Consider the following 27,537-nt stretch of genomic DNA (forward strand, 5'->3'; position numbering starts at 1 on the left):
GGTACCAGTGTTGGCGAGGCCAGTCTGGTGCAATTAAAATTGTCCTTGGCTTGCCCTGTTTGATCTTTAGTAGTAGGTTTTTCCAGCTGAAGGATAGAGCATCCACTTTCCAAGCTAGCTTGTGGGCAATCCTTGTGCAAAATTTGTCCAGTTGATGGTTCTGGGGGGAGGCAAACAGGTCTATATCTGGTCTCCCCCATTTGCTTGTCAACATGTTGAAAATCCTTGGTTCCAGTTTCCACTCGTGTGGCTCCATGAGATTTCTGCTTAGTCGGTCTGCCAATGTATTTAGTTTTCCTGGCAGGAATTGAGTTTGTAGAGGCTGTGTTCCAGAATGCCATGGCTAGTCTGCAGAGGGGGTAAGAATGTGTAACCCCCCCCCCCCTGCTTATGTACCCACATGGCAGTGGTGTTGTCCATCTTTACCATTAGCTGTCCTGGAAAAATGTGGTCCTTGAAGGCTGTCAGAGCATTCTGTACAGCTAACATTTGCTTTTGATTTATGTGCAGGTGCATTTGACTGGGTTCCATTTGCCCTGAATGCATTTCCCTGCCAGGTGAGCCCCCCCCCCCATACATAGTCTGATGCATCTGTTAAGATTTGGGCGGCAGGGGTAATGTGAATGGCAGTCCCGTTTTGGTGGCAGGCCTCTACCCACCAAAGGAACTCTAGGCATAGGCAAGGTATGATAGGAATCCTTGCTTCTAGATCCTGTGAATGTTGACACCATAGGCTTTTGAGATACCATTGTAGTTTCCTCATATGCATCCTTGCATATGGAATTAGAAGAATGCAGGAGGCCATGAACCTCAAGGCTTGCAGTATTTGCCTTGGAGATAGCTGGGTTTTTGTGGCCACTTGCCTGAAGTAAGTTGTCAAATGAATCAGTTTCTCTGGCGTGAGGAAAGCCATCTGGGAAGTTGTATTCAAGCTTGCTCCCAGGAATATAACTTGTTGGCAGGGTACCAGGTGGGATTTCTTTTTGTTTATGGTGAACCTCAGACAAGTCAGTACCCTTTGAACAAAGGCCAGATGATTCAAAAGAATGTCCTTGCTTTCTGCCTGAATTAGACAATCGTCCAGGTATGAGTATATTTGAATATTTCTTTGCCTGCAAAATGCAATGACTGGAGCTAGGCAGTTTGTGAATACCCTGGGCGCAGTAGATAAGCCAAAGGGCAGTGCAGAGAACTGATAGTGCATGTAGCCTGCTTTGAAGCATAGGTATCTTCTGCAAAACTCCCTGATAGGGATGTGCAGGTATGCTTCTTTTAAGTCTAGTGTTGCCAACCATGCATCCTTGCCTAGCATAGGAAGCAGCTGGTGAAGAGTCAGCATTTTGAATTTTGGAATCACCAGAAAGGTGTTTAGAATAGAAAGGTTCAGGATAGGACGCCATGTATTGCCTTTTCTGGGTACCAGAAAAAATCTCGAATAGAAACCTTGCCCCTTTTCCTCTTCTGGTACCAAATGAATAGCCCCCATGTTTAAGAGAGAGAGTACTTGATTTTGGGCCTCTGCCCACTGATTTGGGGGTAGATCTGGCCACACGCTTGGTGTTGTAACATGTGGAAATGAAATCTGCATCACTGGGACACTTTATTTAAAACCCATTTGGCCTGGGTAATGAGTTCCCAGTTTTTGCCCTGCAGACCAATATTTCCGCCTAAAGGAGCATTCAGTTGGGAGGTGATTGGAAGTTTTAAAAGCAAGTCATTGAGACAGTTTTCCACAGGGGGGAGTCTTACTATTCCTAGGTTTGGGTGCGGAAACCTCCCACTGCCTAGTCTTGTGTGTCCCTTGGGACTGAAACCTGGGGATGTTCATCATGTTACACTGCTGCAGTCATTACACTTAGGTTATCCTGCCGTCAGGCGGTTCCCCAGTTGGCCTGAGTTCCAAAGTCTTGGTCTGGCGTCGGTTGCTGTCGCCTCTTCCCTGACGTCAGTGCGACAGGGGTATATAAGATGCAGCCGACACCATTTTCTTCAGTCTTTCTTGCTGCGCGGTGTCCAAAGCAAAAGCAGTTCGCAAGTGCCAGTCGGCCGACTCCTGAGATTTTCGTTCCGAATCCAGAACCGAAGTCTTCTACAAAGCTAAGGACCCCGTTGGGGAAACTTTTTCTTGCCTCAGACCGATGTCAGTAAAAGTTAATAACTGTATTTCTTGTGGGAAGCAAATACCTCATAGGGATTTCCATTCCTATTGTATCCCATGCCTAGGCCCAGACCACGACGTCATTGGTTGCCAGTTTTGTGCTAGGTTTAACAAGCGCACTATTAAACGTCGGTTTGATTTTGCCCGACATTATTTTGGCAGAAAATTTAATTACACCATGCTGTCGGAACTTCCGACGACCGGAATACATAAAAAGCGCAAAGACAAGGACAGGCATCCGAGGCCCAAACCTGATGACGAGGCCTCTTCTAGGCCGGTCGCCGGTTCTCCATTTTTCAGCGCGGCACCTTCGCAGCCCCTGACGACCGCTTCTGCAGAACCACAGGCCACCTCCAACTCCCACATGGAGATGGCTGGGCCTTCAGATGCACAAGTTTTTCAGCCTACCGAGGCTAACCCTTCAGAGGGATCCGGAGTAGCTGAGCAAACCGAAGCTTCAGAGGGTGTTTTCAGACCTACTCAGTTAACCATTAAACCCCCTGTTAAGTTTAAGCCTCCTTTAAAAACAAAGAAACAAATACAGCATTCTCCAGGACAGGCCTCCATGCCTAAAAAACAAATGCTCAAAATGGCCGAAGACCTAATCACTCTGATCAGGGGGTCCCATCCCCCTCCTGATAAAAGGCCCAGACAGGATGCAAGCTATGACTCATCCGACATGGTGTACATTTCTTCAGATTCATCCTCAGACATAGGATATTCTTTACCCCCTTATGAGGACTCTGATGCTGAGGCATCAATTCCATCAGCCTCTCTGCCTGAGGACTACTCCTTTGGGGAAACCTTACATACCATGAGACGGCATTTCCATTGGGAAGGCCAGGATTACTCTGAATCCAAGAAAAGGCTCAGAGACTTCCTTTTATTACCTCAACACAGACCCCTTGCTATTCTGCCAGTGTTAGACATTGTGGATGATGTGTATACTGAATCCAGCTTAAATCCTAACTCCTTACCTCCAGCCCCAGTTAAACCTAACAGACACTACAGAGTCCCTGACTCACACAAATTTCTGTATAAAAGCCTGGTTGCTGACCCTGAAACGATTTCTCAGGGACCCAAAGGGATTAAGGCCTCATCAGCAAAAAATCCAGTCCTCTCTGACAGAGATTCCATAGCATTGGACAGATGGGGAAAGAAAGTATATACATCTGCAACCTTAGCAATGAGAGCCTTAAATTAGCAATGAGAGCCTTAAATTGCCAGTTTCACATGCTAAAATATCAGCAATTTTTGATGTCTCAGTTAAAACAAAAAATGCTTCCAGATTCTGATCCTCCTAACTTTAAAGAAATGCAGGATTTATTGCATGCAGCTGAGCAAGTGGGAAAGCATACTTTGCAATGTGGTTTTGATTCTTTAGAGGCCTCCTGTAGAGCAGCAGTTACAGGCTCTGTCATTACAAGGCATGCTTGGTTAAAAGAACATACGTTATCAGATCATGTTAAAGCAAAATTATTGGATGCACCCCTGCAGCAGGATGTGTTATTTGGAGTTAAGGCAGAAGAGGTATTAAAGAAAATGGAGGATAAGGCAAAATCTATGCAAACGGTAAAGGATTTCTTACAGGTTCAGCCACCAAGATTTAGCAGGAATTGGCGAACAAAGAATTGGTCCTTTCCTGTTACAGACAGACCTCAAAGGGGCAGATACAGACGTCCAAGAGGTAGAGGTCAACCACAAGGTCCTTATAGGCCCCGACAATGGGGTACACCAGGCCAGAAAGAAGGGGAAGACAGGCCCCAACCATATAAAAAACAGCCTCAATGACTTCCCATTACAGCTGCCAAACAACTCTCTCTTGGCAGCCCCCTGGGAGGAAAACTGGCACTTTTCTATCACAATTGGCATTGGATCACCAAAGACAAATGGGCTCTCAACATTGTATCTCAAGTTTACAGGTTCCACTTTCACACTCTGCTAAGGTTAAAAGGAATGCCAAATCTGCCACCAAATCAATGGGCAATGTAAATTGTGGAAGACACTTCCTGACCTTTGTTGCTTCTGCGGTTCAGTTTACTCTCTTCCCCATTACCGCCACGACTCTGGCGAAGAGTCAGCATCTCCTTTTCATGTTGCCTCTGCTCATCATTCTCCTCAGCCTGCAGACGTCGCAGTTTCTCATTTTCCTCAGCCTTCAGACGTTTCAGTCTCTCTTCTGCTTCTATTTCCAAATGCTTGGCCTCTAGCTCAAGTCTCTAACTCCAGACAATTTTTTAAGTCCTCTGTGGAAAGGTTGAGCTGTCCATTTTCTGAGAGCTGTACATCTCCACTGCCAGTCTGACTGTCCTCCTGGTTGCTATTCTGTGATGCAGCTTTGACTACAGCTGCAATCATGTCTGTTTCAGTCAGGTAGGCATGCACCAGTCCTTTAATCTGGCACATCTCAGGCAACTGGCTCCTTGTCAGCTTGCCATACTCCTCTGCTGATGTGCTTGCCTGCACTCCCTGACTAATTAAGCTAACAAAAAAAAAATAAAACAGTTGTGATATGAACTCTGAATGTTCACTGTGTGGCTGATTAAGAGTATGAGCACTTTCAGTGACCACTGTACACAAGCTACAGGAATTCAATATCCACACAACTACAAGCCAATTAATATGTGATGTGGTTAACTCACCATGATGAACCAATTAATATGTAACATGGATATCCCACCACTGCCAAACAATTAATATGTGATGCCCCTGCATGGGCCCAGTAACCAATGAGCCTCAATCCTCACCAGTGAGGGACGTGCACATTGGGAGGATGACAAGTACACACACAGTAAAGTACAATTTCCCTTAAGAGCACACAGATCACAATCAGTCTAGGGCTGGTTTCTCCCTCTTTCTCCAGATCCCCAATAAGACTCCCCCCACTGGTACATCTATAGGGTTAAGATCTCAGCTGAGTGGTCAAGTCAAAATCTCCAGCACCCTCTCTGTCTAACCAGGGCTTTATGTCCCTGTGTCCCTACCCAAGTAGCTGACACATACACACACACACTTTGAGATTTGATTTACATACAAACACACAGACACTCCTGGGGAAGGCTGGCACAGGTTCACTAGCTACCCCCCTTCTGCTCAGACTATAAGGTAGTAATCACTGCCACCAACCACCCTTACTATCAGCTACTATAAGGCCCTTACCAAAGGGTGACCAATCCTACTGTGTGATGTTACTATTATCCAAATCGTAAGTGTGACCAACAGCAAAGCTATTGGAGTGGTAGCCTAATGGTTAAGGTGTTTGCCTTACAAACACAAGGTGCAAGGTTTGAATCTCACAAGGGATAATTGGCTACGCTTAAAATGGATCACAAGGGCAGTTAGCTTAGTACTAACCTATGAACCTATACAGTGTCACCAAATACATGTGCAAGTAATCCAAGAGCTTAAATATCTTTAAACAAACCATCCACAATTAAAAGGTTTAAAAATATTTAATAATAAATAATAAAAAAACAAGACAACACTCAATACAGTGATGACAGAACTCAGAATCACACGAAATATTTTATAACAACATTGAAGTTCAGTCTCAAATATATGCAGAAAACATCTAAACAAATCTTACTATATTCCCATCTGTAAGAGAAATCACTGTAATCTAGTACTTACTATTAGCAAGGCAGACGTGCTATTGAGAGGATGTTTTCAGATCCAAGACAAGATGTAAAATGCATAGACTTTCTCTGAGAGATAATTCTTAAATTAATAACACATTACTGCTGGGCGAACTGGATGACATTACTGTTTGTCACTTGCCTTCAGTTCCCAGGCTAGCAGAAGCTTAAAATTTACCACCTCTGTGTCAAAAATACTTATCTCTCAGATGTTTGCCTAGAACTGGAAGCCGTATAACACTTTTACATTTGAAACCTGTAATTTATGTTTCCAGACAACAGAAAGAACTTCTAGCTGTAGACATCCTGTCATCTTGCTGTACTAATTAACTTTATAACTCATCGTAAAACTCATTTATTTTCTCAGAGTCTGCAAGTTAACACTGTTCTTTTCCAGTAGGGTATACTTTGGTCACATTCTTGAAGCTCAGTACAGAACATACAGATCAACACACACTTCTGCACAAGTAGTTTAATATACACATAAAAAAAAGTTATGTCTTACCATAACATTCCATCTGTGTTGTAGATCTTTATTCATTCATTACTGATAGGGCTTTGGTTCCTCGGAACCGACACGGCAGTTACCAAGCTCGCGCCAGCCAAAAACTCTCAGCTAAGACCTAACCATAATGCCCCTCTCATATTCTCTTTAGTCCTACCCATAATGCCCCTCTCATACTCTCTTCAGATCGAGTTTGCCCACCCTTATATTATAGAGGTAATAAAAGAGACAGTAGGAGGCTCTGTCTGAGCAAGTACCTTAACTAGGAAATCCTAAAGTCCACCAGGAATCCAGGCAGGAGGAAGGAGGGTGGGAAGTAATGAATGAAAAGATCTACAACACAGATGGAACGTTATGGTAAGACATAACTTCTTTATCTGATGTTGTACATCTTTATTCATTCCTTACTGATAGGATAGAGTCCCCAGCTACTTCAGTCCTGGGTGGCCCTAAGGAAGGATATTCCTGAGCACCATAGAACCAAAAGTTGCTCATCCCCTGGAGGTCAAATCCAATTTGTAATGAGTGATAAAGGTATGAGGTCTTGCCCAACTGGCTGCTGCACAGATATCATCCACAGAGGTTCTGGAATGAAAAGCCACAGAAGTAACCATCAATCTAGTCAAATGAGCCTTTACTCTGGAAGGTAGACACAGTTTATTCTGATGGTAGATAAAGGTGATCACGTTTCTATGCCAAGAAGATAGAGTCACTTTGGTGACAGGTTTTCCCAGTCTGTGCCCCACAAAGGCCACAAACAACTGATCCATTTTTCTGGAAGATTTAGTTCTGTCCAAGTAAACGTGAAGTTGCCTATGAACATCAAGGGTATGCAAAAAATATTCCCCTCTCTTTGAATGTTGAGGGAAGAAAACCGGCAGGTCAATAGATTGGTTAATTGAAAACCCAGAAATGACCTTGGGCAAGAAGGATGGGTCAGTATACAGGGACACTCTTTCCCTGTGGAAAACCAAGCAAGGTCTCTTGACACTCAAAGCCTGCAACTCAGATACTCTTCTCACTGAGGTAATGGCTACTATTAGTAGAGTCTTCCAAGACAAAAGTTTTATATCACATGAATTAGAAGGTTCGAAAGGAGGGCTTGTTAATAACTGAAGCACCAAAGTCAAGTCCCAATGCTCTATGGGGAGCTTGACAGGAGGTTTAACATATAATACTCCTTTCAAGAAGATTTTGCATGGGCGGTGTGACATAACAGAAGAATTATCAAATCCATTGTGAAAATTTGCGATAGCTGTTAAATGTACAGTAACTGTTGATGCTGAAGCTCCCACATGTAGAAAGGTAGTCAGGTATTGTAGGAGCTTCTGAATAGGCATAGAAAAAAGTCTATGTCATGATCTTTGGCCCATGTAGAGAACCTAGCCCACTTACTAGAATACATTTTTCTTGTGGAAGGTTTGTGTGAAGCCAGAAGAATCTCACAGACAGGAGATGAAATATCAGGTAGCCTGGCAATCACTGGAAGTGGAGAAACCAAGCTGTGAGGTTGAGGCTGTGGGGATTAGGGTGAACCAGTCCCAGAAGATGAGATAGCAAATCTTGGAACTGAGCCAGGATCCACAGGCTGTGAATCAGATGAGTCCATAGGAAAGGGAACCAGACTTGAGGCCAATAAGGGGCAATGAGGATCACTTTGCCTCTCAACCTTTGAGCTTTCTGGAAGAATTTCGGGATGAGGGGAAATAGGGGAAAGGCATACAGTAGACCCGGGGGCCAATTGTGTGTCAAAGCATCCCTCGGTGACTCCCCCTGAGGGGGGATCAGGACAAAGTAGCTTCTGCATTTGTTGTTTAGAGGGGAAGCAAACAGGTCGCAGCTTGGCCTGCCCCAACAGCGGAAGATCTGATCTGCTATTATAGGACTGAGGAACCACTTGTGAGGCATCAGGATGTTCCTGCTCAGATTGTCCGCAATATGGCTGAAACTCCCGGGAATGTGCATTGCTATAAGAAAGTGGTTGCAAGATATCGCCCAGTGCTAAATTCTCATGGCTTCCCAGCACAGGGGGTAAGACCTGGTTCCACCTTGCTTGTTGATATACCAGACAACTGACATGTTGTCCGATTAAATTGCAATGGTCCTGGAAGGGAGGGATGTATGGAACGCTTGCAACGCTATGAGAACTGCCCTCATTTCCAGGACATTTATGTGCAAATTGGCCTCCATGGAGTACCAGGTGCCTTGGATGGTCTTTCCCTGGAAATGCCCCACCCTGGCAGAGAAGCGGCTTTGGTCACTGTAGACCTGGGCTGGGGAAGGCAGAACGGTTGACACCAAAGATTTGATTATGGCTTTATCCACCAAAGCATTTCTTTCTTGCAGAGATTTGTAAGGCATATCAAGTGGTCGAGAGGATGGGTTAAGATAGACCATTGTGAAGAAAGGAACCACTGTACTAGTCTCATGTGCAATCTCGCCAGTGGAACTAAGGTAATGGTTGCTGCCACAGAACCCAGTAGTTGTAGTACAAGGCATGCTGGTACAAAAGTCTGTTGGAGGAGGACTTGAATCTGGCTTCTTATTTTTGAGAGCCTGTGAGGAGGAAGGGAAGCTTGACAGGAAGTTGTGTCAAAGATTGCTCCAATAAATTCCAGTGTTTTTTCTGGGGACATTTGAGATTTTTCCTTGTTGATCTTAATCCCTAAGCAAAGAGCAAGGCCTTGAGTGTAGGAGGTTGTGGATGAGAAGATTCCTGGTCATGGCGGTAAGGAGCCAATCATCTAGATACAGAAACACCTGGAATCCTTGCACTCAAAGATGAGCTACTACAACTGCCATACATTTGGTGAACACTCTGGGAGCTGTCAAGAGACTGAATGGCAGTACCCTGAACTTTTAGTGATTGGCTCCCAGCCGGAAGCGGAGAAATCTCTGGGAGTGCCTGTCCATCTTTATGTGGTAATATGCGTCCTAGAGCTCTATACAGCACACCCAGTTGTCCTTCCCTAGAAAGGGGAGGATGGACTGTACTGTGACCATCTGGAATTTTTGAGGTTTTATGAATTTGTTTACTACACTGAGATCCAGGATTGGTCTCCAGTCCCCTGTCTTTTTTGGCACTAAAAAGAACCTTAAGGAAAAACTGGATCCTCTCTGGTCTGGTGGGACTGGCTGAATGACTCTTTTTCTTAGCAGCTTTTTCTTAGCAGCTTTTCATTTGACAGGTCTGGCAGTAAAATTGAATGGGATATAGTAGCCTCTGGATATTATTCTCTGCACCCATGCATTGGTAGTGATAAGTTGCCAGGCTTGTAGGTGCAGGGAAAATCGACCTCCGACTGCTTCCAGAGGAAAGCAATCGGGCTGCTGCTCAGAAGCGCTGGTAGGGTCGGCCAGAGAAGGAATCTCTAGCACCCTACTTGTGCTGACCCCCCTCTGCCCTGCCTCGGGGGAATTGGTCACCACGAGTGCCATGAAAAAATCCTTGGGACTTCTTGGACCACAATTTTCCTCGCATCTGGTTCCTGGAATAGGATCTCTGGGGGGTGGAAAAACATATACCCACAGCAGACAAGGTCTTTCCATCTTTCATACTTCATGATAGCATGTCTCTTACTTTGGGAGCAAAAAGGGAATATTCTTCAACAGGCGCATTGACAAAGAAAGATTTAAAAGGATCTGCAAAATCACACAAACGCATCCAAGCATGCCGTCTCATGACTATGCCTGATGCGGCTGTCCGAGCTTCCCCCTCAGTGGTGTGAGATATCAAGTGCATCGAGAAGTTTAAGATAGATTCCAGGGTAGCCAACTGTAAGGTGACAGTGTCACACACCTCATCAGGCAGTACCCCCACCAAAGAGGTAGACATTTCAGAAATTAGATCACTTTGGAGGTGAGTGAAGTGTGCCAGATAGTTCAGCGATCGAATGGCAAAGGTCGCTGAAGCATAGGTCCACTTCCCCAGTCTGTCCATAGTCCAAGACTCCCTGTTCGGGGGATGAAAAGTGGAACTATCTTCTGCCAGTTCCCTCTTGGTGGCCGCCGCCATGACCATGGAATCAACTACCAACTACTTGGACCAATTGGGCTGGTCTTTGGGTGTGGATACATTTTGTCTGGCCTCCCGGGGACAGGTTCTACATTGTCCGGGGCCTTCCAGGCCTTCCAAATGAGACGTCTTCTGGGAGAGACCACGGGGACCCTTCTCCCTCATCGCAACTGGTGTCCACGCTGATAGATTCCTCAGGGGAATCAAGGTGCTTCCTCTTGCACCATTTCTTCCAGGATGGCTCCCCAGTGAGATCTTCTGTGGAGGACTCCGGAGAAAGGGCTCCCTTCAAGGGAAGGTCTTGCGGCTCCTGTGCTTGGGATCCTTGAGTAGGGTTGGGACAGATGCATGCTAGAGGGGGGTTCTGGTGTCGATGCCATTGGTGCTGACTGCGAGCCTGTTGAGGCAAGGACCCCCTCAATCACCTGGAAAGCAGGCCTGCCCGAGGAGGGATGGGAGCCCAGAAACGAGAAGGACACCTCGGAACCGGGGTCACACCCCACCCTGAGAAGTCTGCCTCCAGGTGAGGAGCTCCGAGAGGACTGGCAGCTGTCGGTGCCATGGCCATAGACTATTCCAGTGAAAAAATAGGCGCCAAACTAGGAACCACGGTGCTGGCAGCCCAATCACTGCTTTGAGAGTGCACCGGTTCCAACGGAGCCGTTGTGCCAAGAGTAATCGGTGCCGATAGGGGAACCTCTGCAGTCGGAGCAGAGACAGTATGCACCAGGGTGGTCATCAGTACCGAAGTCTCCAGGGCCTGGGAAGAGGCTGGAGGATATACTGGTGAGTATACCGTAAAAGCTTATGTTCCAAAGGGGATGGAAAACCTATCAGGGGTGGGCAATCCTCTAGCTGCCAGAAGCTGGTCCACACCCCTCACTACATCTTGTTCTGAAAGGCTCCTGGTAGATGTGTAGGAGGCTGCTGAAGGAGAGTCCGATCTTTCAAGAAAGGGGCTAAACTGGTCCCCCGGAAAAGGGTCGTAAGTTGGAGAATATCTGGTTCTGGGAAGGTGTTCAACCTTTGGAACCGACGGGGTCATTGTCTGTTGGAGCCATATAAGCTATCAGCACCGTGGGCGGGGATGATGCCGATGCGGGTACGGTAGTCAAAGCCGGTGTCAAGGCCAAGGTCAGCATCGAGGAGGATGATGGCGAAGATGTTACTTGTAACAGACGTCAAAATTAGAGGCAGCACCGAGGGAGAAGACATAGAGCCTGGTGCCGAGGTTGTCTGCGCCGAAAGCACCTGAGAAGCTCGGTGTCAACTCAGTTCCGAAACGCACAGAGCTGTAGGAACTGAGTGACTCCATTTCTCTCTGTTTTTTAGTCTTGGGAGGTGGCGAGACCTCCGTCCCAGAGAGAGCATCTGAAAAAGGAGCTTTCATCAAACCCTTCAATATCAACTTGTTTTTATGCTCAGCCAAAGTGAGACTGCTGAAGCTGGAGCAGATATCACAAGAAGCATTTATGTGATCAATACCCAAACAATAAATGGACCGAGCGTGACTGAGTTGGGCAACCTACTCCCACACTTATCGCGCTGCTTAAACCCAAATTTGGCTTTTTCAGACATAATGACACACACCACACTAGTCCAAGCGACAAGCTAAACAGTCAAAAAACTATAACAGCAGAGTTAAAGAGAATATTTTTTTTTCCCCAGATAGAAAGAAAAAGAAGAGTACCAACGATGGTACTTAGAAATACGACAGTTGGTAGGAAAGAGGGCCTACCTAAGGTAGGAGAGAGGGACAGTACCAACGATGGTATAAAAGGAACTACCAAAGTTAGAGGGTAGGAAATAGAACAAGAAAAGGAGTCTATAGACGAATGGTGAAAATTAGTGAAAAACTGACTAAAAGGTAAGGTATTGATAGGAATTTTAAAAATCTACACTTAACTGAGAAAAAGGCTTTGCACGTCTGACAAGGAACATGGCAAACGAGATCTGAAGAGAATATGAGAGGGGCATTATGGGTAGGTCTTAGGCGTGAGCTTGGTAATGGTCGTGTCAGTTCCAAGGACGGAACCGAAGTCCTATCAGTAAGGAATGAATAATGATTTACAATATCAAATCATATAGTTTTCTTACATTTGTAAGACAAGCATATAAATCACATTAATATTTACAAATGACATAGAATTATTTACAAAATTCCAGCTAGCTGGGCTAGCAGCTTCACAAGCAGTTATACGGATTATTTTATTTATTTATTTTACATTTGTTGACCGGGCTAGTCCATACTGGATATATGTCCATTTTCAGTAGAGGCCCGGGGAGAAAAACTCCAAGACAGATCCATTATACCAACATGTATAAGGTTACAATTTCAAAACAGTGTATATAAGGTTATAATCAAGTTAACACAGCAGATGATTCAAAACATTTTACAGTACATTGCAGAACAATATTTACAAAAATATAGAACAAGATATTCAAATGAGGTAGATTGAACTTTTTTCCGGTTTACAATTCCTGAGAATGGTTGCACAAGAGTATTTACAACATATAGAACAAGATATCCACGTGAGGTAGATCATAACTGTATACAGGTTTACAATTCCTACAATGTTTGCAGTAAAGAGTATTGAATTAAAAGTCAGAGTAGAGTTAGGAGAAATTTAGTAACAGAGGTGGTGGGTTAGTCAGGGTTGGTGCAAGGGCATAACCAGTGTATTCTAAGGTATATTTTGAGTTTTTGTTTAAAGTGGGGTAGGGAAGGAAGTGAAGTAAGATCACTAGCCTCGTCATTATCAAAGGAGAGATACTGCAGTAGGGCCAACCAAAGAACTCACATACAGGTATTTAAGGCCATCAGGTACCTTAAAGAACCTGTCTGGTCTTTTTAGTGCTGGTGGTTGAGAAACATGAATTGAAAATGTTGACTGGAAGGCATTCTGGTATGCTTCTAGTACTGGAGGGACTGGAGAAGGGGCTGGTGTGACTGCTTCCAGAAGGCTACAGTATCTCTTTTGTACATCAGAGATTTGCTTTGATTGCCATTCAAAGGGCCTTGTCATGTTCTGAACAGTTTCTCCAAGAGGCCTCTTCAATGAGAGAATCCGAAGCAAGGGAGTCCTCTTCATCCAAAGACAGTTGTCCTGGAAAATGCATTTGTGAGGAATACAGACAATGCTCAGAGTCTACATTGTATTCCTCCTCAGAGGAGGAAGAATAGAAGGTATGTATTTGTGGTGTGGCTTATGGCAGATGGGTCACAAAAGGAGGCTTCAGGGCCATGATTACTTTAAATAAACCCTGGGAGAAATCGATCCATTATTTTTCCTTAGAAGCTGTAGGGGAGGTCACATGCCTAATTTTTTGCTTTTTCTTTTTAGGAGAAGACAGAGGTCCAGGGAAGTAAATATTGTGGGAAGAAATATCCGGGGAATTGTTTGGCTGGGCCTGTATAGGCCCTAGGGCTGACAGCCTAGTACCAACCTATGAAACTATGAATTCCACCTGAATGAGTCTCAGAGGTTGGGAACACTGGCGTACTTCAGAGTACCAGGAACCTCTTTCTGGACTAGGATTTGAGGGACTCTGTGCACTCCCTCTGAAATAAGGAGTGGCACATTCAAGGTATCTGCAGCTTCCAAGGCCTCAGGAGGCATACCAGCCTCCAACAGGGTCTTGGTAGCAGAAAAATGAGAGGATACCTGGTGTACTACAGGTGCTACACCCTCAGCAGGTATGCCTGACTCAGAAATGTTAGACTGTGAATCATCCTGGGGCCTCTTGAGTTTCTTCTTTCGGGAAGGGCGATATTGGATGCTGGGGATTCTGCCATCTCAGCATGAGCCAGGCGTTTCAGATACTTTGTTTCAAAGAATGCATTAAGAGAGGAAAGCCTCGACCTAAAGGTTTTTGGAACAAATGACTGGCAGATATAGCAGGCTTTGTAGTTGTGTTCTGAGCCTAAACAAAAAAGGCACTTATGTGCAAGTCCTTGTATGGAACCTGCTTAAAGCACTCTCACTTACCCCTCCTAGCTGACACCTAACAAAAATTTTAATACAGTCCGCATTACAAAAAAGGAAGTTTCCCCAATGGGGCAATTATCTGAAAAACGAATAAGCGAAGCAACGGTTCTAATGGCCTAATGTAGATCAATCCAACAGATACATGGCCTGTGTTTGGGCTGGCAGTGAGTCAGTCTGAAGTACTCATACGTAGACTGCCTATATAGCCAGATGCATATGGATGGATGCCCTCAGGATGGTAAAGCTATGGTACCCCCAGCCGGACATCAGCAATGAAAACCTATATGTTAAGAATACTGCAGACGTGATTTCAGTCAGGACAGCAGAAAAAACAGTAAGCTGTTTCATGGTAAAGCTGAAAAAGAAGTCTGAAGTCTGGCTAACACTGACAGAAGCAGTCGGTAAAAAAGGTAAGAATCAGTAAATAGTGTTTATATAATAAAACACTGACAAACACAAGAAACACTTATCCCTGTCTATAAACACAATTAAATATTTTCGTTACAAAAAAGTAAATTAGATTTCACTTTTAACAAGTTTAATACTGATGTAAAAAAGTAGAACCACAATCTGAGAAGTTATGTGACAGTCCAATAAGTGTAAAATTCATAACATAAAAATACACACTTTTACAGAAAAAAGTAAACTTTCTGTCACAAAATTATACTGGAAGTTCCCCGCTCCAAAGGGAACTCTTATGCAGAGCAAAGGAGAAAAGCTACCCAAATGTTGATCCTCAAAATCCAGCAAGAAAAGCACTCTTTGGCAGCAAGAAATCTCAAAAGGCTTAGCAACCAGACAGTTCATTTCTACCGTTCTGCTCGAGCTGTCAATGGTCTGGGCACATGAAAGGTGCCCTTAAGCTTTGGAAGCTGACCTGCTATTATATTATGTGCAGGATATAACTCTAATAGCTAAGGCTACTGCAGCAGAGATCAAATGAAGAACATGTACTGGTGACTTCCTAGGGTTCCTATTAAATGATAGAAGATGCATTCTTTCGAATGTGTCTTGATCGAACTTGAAAGCACGAAAAGGCAAAAAGTACAGTTTTGTACCTACCATAAATGTAGATGTTCGAAGATCCACATTGCTGCAGTCATAACCTGTGGGTAGTCCGCTGTCCTCGGTCGGCCCGAATACCAAAGAGTTAGGCTGGTGTCAGTCATGGTCGCTCAGATCTGACGTCAGTACGCCGAGGTATTAAAGCGCATGACCGACGTCATATCCTCAGTCTTTCTTGCCCCAGATGTCAGAAGGCCCTAAAAAGAAAGGCCATAGCCAAAAACAGAAAACCTCCAAAACCCATGTACAAACAATATTTACAACCCAAACCACACAACCACTCCAACTACAGAGGGGAAGGAGGGAGGGTAAATTGGACTGCAGCAATGTGGATCTGCGAACATCTACATTTATGGTAGGTACAAAACTGTACTATGTTCTTCATCTCACATTGCTGCAGTCATAACCTGTGGGTAGAATCCCAAAGCAAAGGTAAAGGGAGGTTGGCAAAATCATAAAGCATTGGGAGCTGCTAACATGCCCTGTAAAACTGCAGTGGCAAACCCAGCCCTAGATTTGGAATAAAGAGGGAGATGGTAATGCTTAGAAAAAGTATGCACTGAACTCCAAGTAGCTGCTTCCAAAATATCTTTAGTAGCTACACCCCTTAAAAAAGCAGTAGAAGTGGCAGTAGCCCTAGTGGAATGAGGTCTGATTCCAGCCGGAATCTCCTTACCATGATGAGAATAACAAAAAGCAATACAATGGCCAATCCACTTAGAAATAGTTTGTTTTGAAACAGGTTTCCCCTGAGAGCCCAAAGCAAAAGAAACAAATAACTGCTGAGACTGTCTGAACCCTTTAGTTCTGCTCAAATAATAACGCAACTGCCTGTGAATATCCAAAGTGTGTAAAATTTTCTCCTCTTTATTTTGGGGATCAGCATAAAATGTAGGCAAATGAATAGATTGGTTCAAGGCCACATTTGAAACCACTTTAGGCATAAAAGTAGGGTTAGTACGCAGATACCCTATCCTTATGAAAAATCAGGAAGGGTTCAACTGCCATTAGAGCCTGTAATTCAGATACCCTTCTAGCAGACGTAATGGCCAACAAAAAAGCAGTCTTCCAAGACAAAAACTTCAACTCAGATGTAGCTGCAGGTTCAAAAGGAGGTAAAGTGAGTTTTCCAACACAAAATTGAGATCCCAGGAAGGAGTAGGAGCTCTACGCGGGGGTCTTATGTTCTTTGCCCCTCTAAGAAATTGCTTAAACAAAGGATGAGAGAATAATGGTGGGTCACAGTCATAGTGAGCAGAAATGGCTGCAGCATGAACTTTTACAGAGGAGAAAGACAAACCCTTGTCTAATAATTCTGTAAGGTACTGAAGTGAAACACTCAAATTAGGCCCTGAAACATCAAAGCTCTTTGCTTTGCTCCAAATAAAAAATCTCCTCCATTTATCAGCATAAACTTTCCTTGTACTAGGCCTTCTGGCCTCCAAAATGACATTCAAAACTTGAGGAAGCTGTGACCCTCCAGGTTCTAGAACAGAATACGCCAGGCTGTCAGATGCAGGGACTGTATCCTGATATTGAGGAAATGATTGCCTGCCTGGGACAAAAGGTATGGAATTGATGGCAGAGACCAAGGAGGCTCCCGTACTAAACTCCTCAGCAGAGGGTACCAGTGCTGTCGTGGCCAATCTGGAGCTATTAGAATCATGGAGGGCTTGTCCTGTCTGACCTTCAAGAGCACCTTGGGAAGGAGAGGCAGAGGAGGAAAGGCATAGACGTGAAGATTGTTCCAACTGAATGATAGAGCATCCACTTTCCAAGCTTTTGGATGAAACATCTTTGTGCAAAACTTTGGCAACTGGAAATTTAGTGGAGAAGCGAACAGATCTGTCTGGAGTTCCCCAAATCACTGTCAACTGTCGAAATACATGAGGATCCAACTTCCACTCGTGGGGATCCACCATCTGTCTGCTCAAAACATCCGCTAAGGAGTTCTGTGCTCCTGGCAGAAACCTTGCCTGAAGAGTGAGATGCAAACTGAGAGCAGTCTCAGCTTGCCTGCAAAGAGGGTACGAATGGGTTCCCCCTTGCTTGTTGATGTACCACATGACAGTTGTGTTGTCTGTTTGAATCAACACTTGTCCTGGGTGAAGAAGATCCTTGAAAGCCATTAATGCAAATTGGACTGCTAACATCTCCTTCAAGTTGATATGCAAATGTTGAAGTCTGGCAGGCCACGTGTCTTGAACCCATTTTCCATTGAGGTGTGCTCCCCAAGCCTTGTCTGAGGCATCTGTCGTTAAGATCTGACTCGCCTCTGGTCGGGTTACAGAGAGTCCCTTGTTTAGGTGACATTCCTGAGCCCACCACAAAAATTCCTTTTGAATGCAAGGTATTATCTGAATGACAGTGTCCAAATCGTGGCAGTGTTGAGTCCATACACTTTTGGGATACCATTGTAGCTTCCTCATATGCAGTTTGGCATTGGGAAGCACCAGAATATAAGATGCCATGAACCCCAAGGCTTGAAGGACTGTCCTTGCAGTCAGCCTGGACCGTAGAGACAATTGTTGGAAGTAAAGTGTAAGATTTCTTTGCTTGTCCGGGGTCAAAAAAGCCATCTGAGAGGCTGTATTCAGTCTCACACCCAGAAAGCACATGTCCTGAGAGGGTACTAGACTGGACTTTGTTTCGTTCACAGAATACCCTAGGCACCTTAACACTGCCATAACATACTGTAGATGGTGAAGTAGCTTGTCTTTGTCTTGAGCAAGAATCAGGCAATCGTCCAAATAAGGATAAATTTGTATTCCTCTTAACCTTAAGAAGGCTATCACTGGAGCCAGAACCTTTGTGAATACCCTGGGCGCAGTAGATAAGCCAAAGGGCAATGCAGAGAACTGATAATGTAAAGTCCCAGCCCGAAAACGCAGGAATCTCCTGCAACTGGGCTTGATAGGAATATGAAGATAAGCCTCTTTGAGATCCAGAGTTACCATCCAGTGATCTTTGCCAAACAGAGGCAGAAGTTGTTGCAAAGTCAACACTTTGAATTTTGGAATGTCCAGGTATGTGTTGAGGATAGATAGATCCAAAATTGGCCTCCAAGTGTTCCCTTTCTTTGGTACAAGAAACAGGCGAGAATAAAATCCTAGGCCCACTTCTGACAGAGGGACCTGCTGTATAGCCCCCATTTGAAGAAGTAAAGAAATCTGTTTGTGAGCCTCCACCCTTTGCTGAGGAGGAACGTCTGGCATGCCTTTGAAAGGAGGCAATGTGTGGAAATAAAACTTGTAGCCTCGGTCTATAATGTCCAACACCCATTTGTCCTGGGTGACTAAAAGCCAATTTTGTCTGAAAAGTGCCAACTTTCCTCCCAGAGGAGCTGCCAGACAGGAAGGATCTGGCAGCTGAAGATGCAGGTCATTGGGTCTGTTTACGAAAGGACTGGCCCCTGCCCTCACCTGTAGATTGTGCAGGGGAACTCCACGTTCTAGGCCTGAAAGAACCCTGAGCTCTGCCCCTACCACGTCTAGATCTGCCCCTAGACTGCAAATCTGAAGAAGGGTAAGCCCATCCCTTAGTAGGCCAATTTCTGCTAAACTTAGGGGGCTGTACCTGCAAAAAATCCTTAACAGTCTGCATAGACTTAGCTTTGTCTTCCATTTTCTTCAAGACTGACTCCACAGGAGAACCAAACAAAACTTCAGACTGAAGAGGAGCATCTAAAATTTGAGCTTTAACATGCTCTGACAAGTTCTGATCCTTAAGCCATGCGTGCCTACGAATCACTGATCCAGTGGCAGCCACCCTGGAAGAAGCCTGTAAAGCATCAAAACCACACTGCAAAGAATGCTTACCCACCTGATCAGAGGCATGAACCAAATCCTGTAATTCCTTACAGTCTATGCCCTCTGCCAAAGCATCTACCTTAGACTTTAACTGAGTAAGGAGAAAATTCTGGTACTTCAACATATGAAACTGGCAATTCAAAGCCCTCATTGCTAGAGTGGAAGAGGTATACACTTTTTTACCCCACCTATCCAAAGCTCTAGAATCTTTATCCATAGGAACTGGATGCTTTACAACAGAAGCCCTGACACCCTTAGGACCCTGGCTAATAGTTTCTGGGTCACCCCTTGGGCTCTTATACAGATATTTATGAGCCTCTGGCACTCTGTAATACCTATCTGGTTTAACCGGTGCAGGAGGCAGAGAGTCTGGATTAAGGGAAGCTTCAGAGAAAACATCCTGGACAACATCCAAAACAGGAGGTATAGCCAAGGGCCTATGCTGTGGTAAAAACAAAAATTCCCTAAGCCTCTTTCGGGAATCTGAGAAATCCTGACCTTCCCATTTAAAATGCTCCCTCATAGAATGCAGGGTTTCTGAAAAAGAAAAATCCTCTGGAGGAGAAGCAGAAGGACTAGAATCCTCTGCGTCTGAATCAGAATAAGGAGGAAAATCCTGAATGTCTTCAACCGAAGACTCTGAGTAATCTGAAGAATGTTCCAAACCTTCCACCTCTGGCTCCACCCTAGGCCTCTTATCTGGGGGGGGCATAGAACCTCTGATTAAGGTAATCAAATCTTCTGCCATTTTAAGCATGTGTTTTCTAGGTACAGAACCTGCAGAACTAGGACTGACACCAGAGGAAGACAAACCAGGCCTGACCTTGGAAGGTACCTTAGAGACAGAAGGGGAAGGCCTAACCACCTTATGCAAAGAAGGGAGTACAGCAACCTGAGAGGCCCGCTCAGCCTGACCCGACTCCTGAGAGGCCACATCTTGTAAAATTAACGGCTCCCCTGAGACTCAGCTGAAACCTCGGCTGGATCCACAGATTCCACAGTAGTTTCTAAAGAACCGGCGTCCGGAACGGACGACTCATCCTGCTTGAACTTTAACGATTTTTCCTTGCGCTTCTTAGCGGTAGCGGGCGTCAGAGGATCCGACGGCATATTGTAATTACACCGCTTACCGAAGACCAGCCTAGCGCAATCTAACCTACGTTTAATGGTGCGCTTATTAAATCTAGCACAAAAGCGACACCCGACTACGTCGTGCTCAGGCCCCAAACAAGGAATACAGAGAGAGTGGTAATCCCTATGAGGTATCTGTTTCCCACAAGAAATACAATTATTCACTTTTTCTGACATCCGGATTTAACTGAGGCAAGAAAAGACAAAAATGTTCCCCAACGGGGTACTTAGCCCAACTTGGTTTTCGGTCTGAAACTCAGAATACGAAAATTTCAGAACGCCGAACGGCACTTGCAAACGCTGCTTCTGCTTCGGACCATGCGGCAAGAAAGACTGAGGATATGACGTCGGTCATGCGCTTTAATACCTCGGCGTACTGACGTCAGATCTGAGCGACCATGACCGACACCAGCCTATCTCTTTGGCATTCGGGCCGACCGAGGACAGTGGACTACCCACAGGTTATGACTGCAGCAATGTGAGATGAAGAACATCAGCAAAACGGCATATAAGTGGATTCTTTCCCCGGGAAAGAAATCAATTGGCCGCTTCTTTTACTTTGCTGTTTTCGTGACTGTAGTGCAATCTTGAAGTTGGTATATTTAAGTAGGGGGGTGTGGGGGGAAAAGCCCCCCACTTTATGTAATGTTTTACAATTTTTTTTGTTGTTTTGTGGAACAACGATTTTTTTTCCCTTGGAAAAAATCGCTGTTCCAAGTGTTCAAGAGTGTAAGCTTTCGCTTACATGGATTCAATAAATCATCGTTCGCAATTTTAAGCATTTGATGATTTTAACATAGACCCGACTTCCTATACCATCAAAAAGAATGTTTGAAAAGCTACAACATTTGCTAAAATTAATTACTTTCCTGTTAAAGTTATATTTTTGTAAAGCTTTCTACTCTAGTTATCATGTAAAATACTACATATGCATTAAAACATTAAATACTTGACTTCAGGTTTGTTAAACTCTTACCATGTTCCTGAAGAAGCACTGTTTTCTGCATTATACAGACCTCTGCTAGATTCAACTTCAATGCAAAAAGTGATGAAAAACTCTAAATTACTTGTATATGGAAGTGGTAATGTTACTTCATGGACTTACACTCTGTTTCATGTTTATACGCTCCCAGTGTCAACTGTCGGGAAGTGGTTAATAGCTGCTGCATCATAGCTGTTGGATCCTGGAAAATCTAATAAAAAATATTATTTTAGGACTTCTGTTTCTATTTTACCATGTCTTGCAAACTTCACGTGATAAGCATTACTCATATCTAGGACCCACCCCACCTAATGATTTTCTTATTTTCCTTTGACTGCAGTCATTCATTGGTTTATCTTATCCTGTTTCACCTAATCAGGCAGGATAAGATCTTTGGAAGTTGTATGCATTACACTATCTTGCCAATGAAACACTCATAACTTATAAACAACAAAATAAGTCAGATATCCATATCGTCTTGTTTGAAATGCTTTGATAGTTGTACTAATCACAGCTTCTGCAGGAAATACATTTCATTATGCAAATTCTGCTGAAACGTTGTTCCTTTTTCAAAGTTCTAAAATTCTCATTTTTACACAAAACAAAAAGATAACAGAACGGACAGATGTTATGCAATACCTTTCACTGGATCAGCACAGGTTTTTTTGCAATTACTTGAGCCCTTCAGAGCTTCCCTGTGACTGGATTGGAAACCTGTGACTACAAGACCTTGGATTGCTTCTAAAATCATCTGTGGACCTACAAAGCTGACATAAGTATTTTTTTGCACTTGCTCTAACTATCTTAGTGCTAGCTAACAGTTCTGTGTTGCATTTACTGATCTTGTTGAATTTATCACCGTTTTTTAGTCTGCACTTGTTAAATGCCATCTGTTTGATACAGTCCTGCTTTAGGTCATTTTAAAAGTATTCTTATATTTCCTTGTCTCTTCTGATGTAAGTTACTCTCCCCTACTCCTTCGCATCTATGGATCAGGTATAATGGATAGGCACTTCCCTGTCATCTGTTTCTGGCCTAGTGGACATGGGCATCCTGAGACAGTGCAGTAACTGCCTCATATTCACTGCCAATTTAATTTTTGAACAGATAAACACAGATTGGGATGAGAGATGCAGATATACAATGTCATGGGGAACAGAGCTCTCACATACACACACGAAAAATGCAAACCAGGTTATCAGCATTACACCCAAAACACTCACTACCAACACTAAGGAACAAACAAATAGATCCACATATGCCGAGGTGCTCACTTGTAAACTATCCAAACCTCCAAGACCTCCTAAAAGCATCTCTCAGTGGCCTTGGACACTCAAAAGACAGCACTTCACACAACTCTGAAAAATCATAGTAGCCCAGCTTCCAAGCCCATAAGGCAACATACCACATAGCCAAACATTCTAGTTATTGGGAATTCCATTGTAAGTCATGCTGATGTCCCCCTTACCAGGATAAACAAGGAGAAGATCACAGTGAGCTGTCTGTCTGGAGCCAGGATCCACCAAGATCATGCATGCAATTAGGACTTTAAACCATGAGTACCAGTATGACAAGGTCATAGCCCATGTGGGTGTAAAAGACCTAGGACATACCTCACTGGACTGTATGAAGACAGACAGACATGATGGAGCTCTCAGAATATGTGTCTCAGGCAGGTATGAATCTAGCCTTGAGTAGCCTTCTACCTTTACCAATCATGATGCCACAGTACCAGAAAAAAATGATGGACTTCAACACTTTTCTTTGTTTCTGGTGTCACAACAAAGGGATACAATATCTGTCAGGCTGGGGAGACATGATTGACAAACCACGATGCTTTACCAGAGATGGTTTGCACTTGTCACCACTTGGCTTCCAGATACTGGAAAAAACTTTATCCCCATAGCGCCTTTTTTAGGCTGTGCCAAGTTAAACACAACAAAATCACTCACAACTACCTAAAGTTACTGTTACTAAGTGCTAGGAGTTTAAATAAACTGCACTCCCTGGAAGCACTTCTCATCCTGGAAAATGCAGACATATGTGTAGTCCCAGAAACATGGTTCAGAACCATGGAAAGCACCCTGGCGATCAAAAACTACAGTGCCTGAAGGAAAGGAGACCTGAACCTCGGGGATACCAGCTCTGGGAAAAACCCTGGGCTATGCAGCCGAGAAGATTTGGCAATGGTAGATTTCAGAGCCAAACTTTTTGAAATTTTCTTAGGTGGCTCAGAAGGAAGCACTGACTTAGGAGACCGTGCAGGGGAGTGTTTTTGGTGCTCCCTGGGCACCTTGGATTTAAGACAGGGGGTTTGAGCCCCTGATGTGGAAGTACCAGATGAAGGAGCAGAAGCTGGAAGGAGGCCTTTCAGTACAAACTTGCTCCTCCTATCACTTATGACCCTGGTATTAAATGCAGTACAGATGAAGTAGGAGGTGTCCAAGTGTGCCTAGACAATATATGCACTCCCTGTGGGCATCAGAGTTGTGGATCTTATGCCCACAGGAAGTGCACTTTTTAAACCTGGTCTTTTCAGCTATACTGCAAGATAACAAGATGCAGCAGACAGCTGACAAACGAGGAAGAAAGGAATAAAAGGAAAGGTTTCAGGTTTTACGATACATATATATTAATTATATATATATCAATGTGATTTTTTTTTAAATCTTTTATTTATTTACAATTTTAACTGAAAATAAAAAAAATGATTACAGAATACCCCAAAGCGAGGTAAAGGAAGAAGGAAGGTTACCAACAATGGTAACAGACTACCAATAGAAATTTTTTTAATTTTGTAGCTAATAGATGGTAAGGAAGATACTAGAAAACAACTGAAAGCAGGAATAATTAAAGACAGAAAAATATAAATTTTAAACTCACTAAACCAACGAGCTTGAGAGATTGCAATCCCAGCTGAACTGTAGAGAGGCAAACAAAACCTGAGGTAACACAGTGGTTAGGGGCATTATGGGATAAGGGAGGAGCTCAAGAGTCAGATCCTAGAATCTAGAGAAAGTGGCAGAGTCAAATCCAAAGGTCAGACCTGAGCCAATTTGTTAAGGAATGAAAGAAAATGGCAGCATCAGTTCACTCTTTAACCACAGCCTCTGGATGGGATTTGTCCCTGAGGAATGGAGGACTGCAACAGTTATTCCTCTAAACAAGACGGACCCCATCACATGACACAGGGAACTACAACCCATAAGCTTGACCAGTCTTATCTGCAAGGCCATGGAGATAATTACTATGGACCAGATCAATAATGACATAGGAACTCTTCAAACACTGGACCAGATTCAATTTGGCTTTGTCAAAGGGAGGTCTTGCCTGCTCAATCTAGTGGCCTTCTTTGAGAAAGTCACCAGGACCATGGATGGGGGTAAAATGGTACACACTGCTTATATAGACCTGACCAAAGCTTTTGACACAATCCCCCACTCTAGGATCATAAATCAATTTACTGAGTTACGCATAAACCTATACACTATCAGATGGACAGCCAACTAACTCACTGTCAGGACACATGTCCAGATAAGTGACTCCACTTCTGATAATAAAGCTGTTACTAATGCTGTCCCACAAGGGTCAGTGTTGGGACCCCTTCTGTTTGGTATATACTTCTCTGAAGTGAAAGTCAATGTTGGGGGCCTCTGGTTAATCAAGTTCGCAGATGACTGCAAGCTGGGCGCAGTCACTGAATCCCCAAACGATGTTGACATTTGGTAAATCGGATATCCCTGCAAATTATAATATTGACAGCACACCCCTAAAAGTAGACCCAGTGGTGAGGGATCTAGGAAAACAGATAGCTAGTAACCTACACTTTGACCACTAGGTAGTTACAGTGGTGAAGAAATCCTTCTGTGTGTCTCAATTTATAAGTAAAGGCATGGCATCAAGGTCAAAAGAAGTCATAGTGCCATTGCACTCAGCCCTCATCAGGCCCATAATCAAGCTCTTTGCTCCCTTCTGCATGTAGTCTAAACCAAAGCACAAACCAAGAAGTACAAAAATGAGGCAGGTAACCAAACGAAAACCATGGATACGTATAAATCCACACAGTTGTTTATTAATGATTAAGTGCTTTCGTCAAGAACTCTGACTTCATCAGAATACTGAATACATAAAGCACCAAGTTTAAATACCCTCTCCCAGCACTGAATTAATGACATCACATCCTGTAAAAATTAACCATTAAAGAAACTATGTTAATAAAATTGCACTTAAACACTCATTATGCATACAATGATTTACATCACAACCACCATAAAAATCACATAAAATACATTGATTTAAGTTTCAACAATGCCATAACACTGACTCTCTCATTAAGGCCAGGCCTTACTCTAGCATTAAGTTTGATTTGCCACTTTAGTTCTAAATATTCCAAGTAGTCATCCACGGGACCATCCCGGGACCCTAAGTCAACATGGTCAATAGCACAGAACTTGAATTTGTGTGTGGGAAACATCTCAACATGATTACACAAAGCATTCCTATTATTTTTCTGTTTGATATCATATAGATGTTCATATACTCTGTGTTTAAGGGCCCTTTTAGTTTTTTCCCCTCATACAGTCCATCACAGGAGTCGCACTTGGCAATATAAACCACTCCTTTAGAAAAACAATAGTATTTCCTCTTGGGGTACATAACCCCTAAGTTCTTAATGAAAATATTGTCCATATCCGGAATGGAGGTGACATTGTGTGCACCTACCACATTTAAAGCAACCACCATCTCTGTGTACCTTCCTAGTTCTTTCTAACAAACTCTTAAAACATGTGTCTTTCTTATACACTACTACTGGTTTAGCTCCTATAATCCTGTTTACCTGACCATCCAAGGTAAAAATCATCCAAAATTTCTCTATGACATTTCTAATATCATAGAAATTAAGCATAAAAGGGAAGGGTCCTTGAAAACTTATCCTGTCTAGCCTCACTAGGGCTTAAAACTGTCTCAAACACATTAGATAAAAGTTTGACTAATGTACCTGTTTGCATTTTGAGCTTAACCTCATTTTCTATTGTGTTAAATTCCAGGGGATACCCTCTTCTTGTTAACATCCCTTTCAATGTCTCACATTCCCTGTAAAAATCATCATCCTCAGAGGTCATTCTGGCAACCCTGACATATTGCCCCTTGACTAATGCCTTTTTCTGGTGTTCAGGGTGCCAGATTCCAAAGTGCAATAGTGTTTTTGAACAGGTGGGTTTCCTATATAATTGTGAGATGAACACATTTTTCCTATAGTCTTTTAGAATAGTCACATCCAAAAAGTTAAGTTTATTGTCATCGTTACTCACTGTGAATTTTAAAAAGTCAGTAGTGGTGTTAATGTATGTCACAAATTCCTCTAAACGTTCCTCACCACCTTTCCACAGAAGGACTATATCATCCAAGTAGCGGCCATATAGGGCCCAGGATTCTCTAAAGTTGGAATTCATAATAAATTGGTCCTCCTAGTGGGCCAGCACTATATTGGCAAATGCTGGTGCACAACATGCTCCCATGGCCACTCCTTGACTTTGCCTAAAAATGTGATCTTCAAAACTAAGGAAATTACTATCTAGAACTAGTTCCATGTAAATTCTTAGAGTCAGTATTGTACCGTGCCCCATATCTGCATTGTTACATAAGTATTCATAAAAACCACTCCAACCCTTCTTCAAGCAGTATCACGGAAAACAGGTCCCTGATATCCATGGTGACCATAATCAACCCATCATCATACATTTCAGGTTTAATTTTACTAAGAAAATCCCATGAGTCCTTGATGACCCACTGTCTTTTATCCAAAATACCCTTAACTTTGGTGTCGATATACCTAGCTAGGCAAAAGGTTTTAGATGCCTTAGTGTCCACAATTGGGCGAAGGGGTGGGTTGGTAATAGCTTTGTGTGTCTTTGGAATCCCAAAGATAGTTGGCATCCTAGGGCACTTTAACTCTAAGAAATCATGAGTTTCCAAACTAATTTGACCATTTAACAATAGCCCTCCACTGTAAGGTCAATGTTCCTGTAAGCAATGTTCATTTAATTGATGGAAGCTTCTACATAGGTTTCACTACACAGTAAATCAAACATTTTGCTATTATAATCAGAGACATTCATTATGACGAGCCCCCCCTCCCTTATCTGGTTTCATTAACCTGATATTCTGGCTACATATTATGCCCTGCAAGAGCCCCCATTGAACTTGGTCCAAATTGTTAAGGGCCCCCTTGTTGTTACATCCAAGCA

At 43.5% G+C, this 27,537-nt stretch overlaps 1 protein-coding gene across 1 annotated transcript in view; it reads right to left on the minus strand.

Annotated features, from left to right (window-relative positions):
* Window positions 1-27,537, minus strand: part of YEATS4 (YEATS domain containing 4) — a 577,312-nt gene that overhangs the window by 77,826 nt on the left and 471,949 nt on the right. Inside the window, exon 6 of the mRNA XM_044088007.1 lies at window positions 21,413-21,500. Coding sequence (XP_043943942.1) covers window positions 21,413-21,500 — 88 coding nt within the window. The remainder of the gene's footprint in view (window positions 1-21,412; window positions 21,501-27,537) is intronic.

This window comes from Protopterus annectens, chromosome 11.part0 (assembly GCF_019279795.1).
Source record: "Protopterus annectens isolate FY-2018-M chromosome 11.part0, PAN1.0, whole genome shotgun sequence".
Classification (NCBI taxonomy): Eukaryota; Metazoa; Chordata; order Ceratodontiformes; family Protopteridae; genus Protopterus; species Protopterus annectens.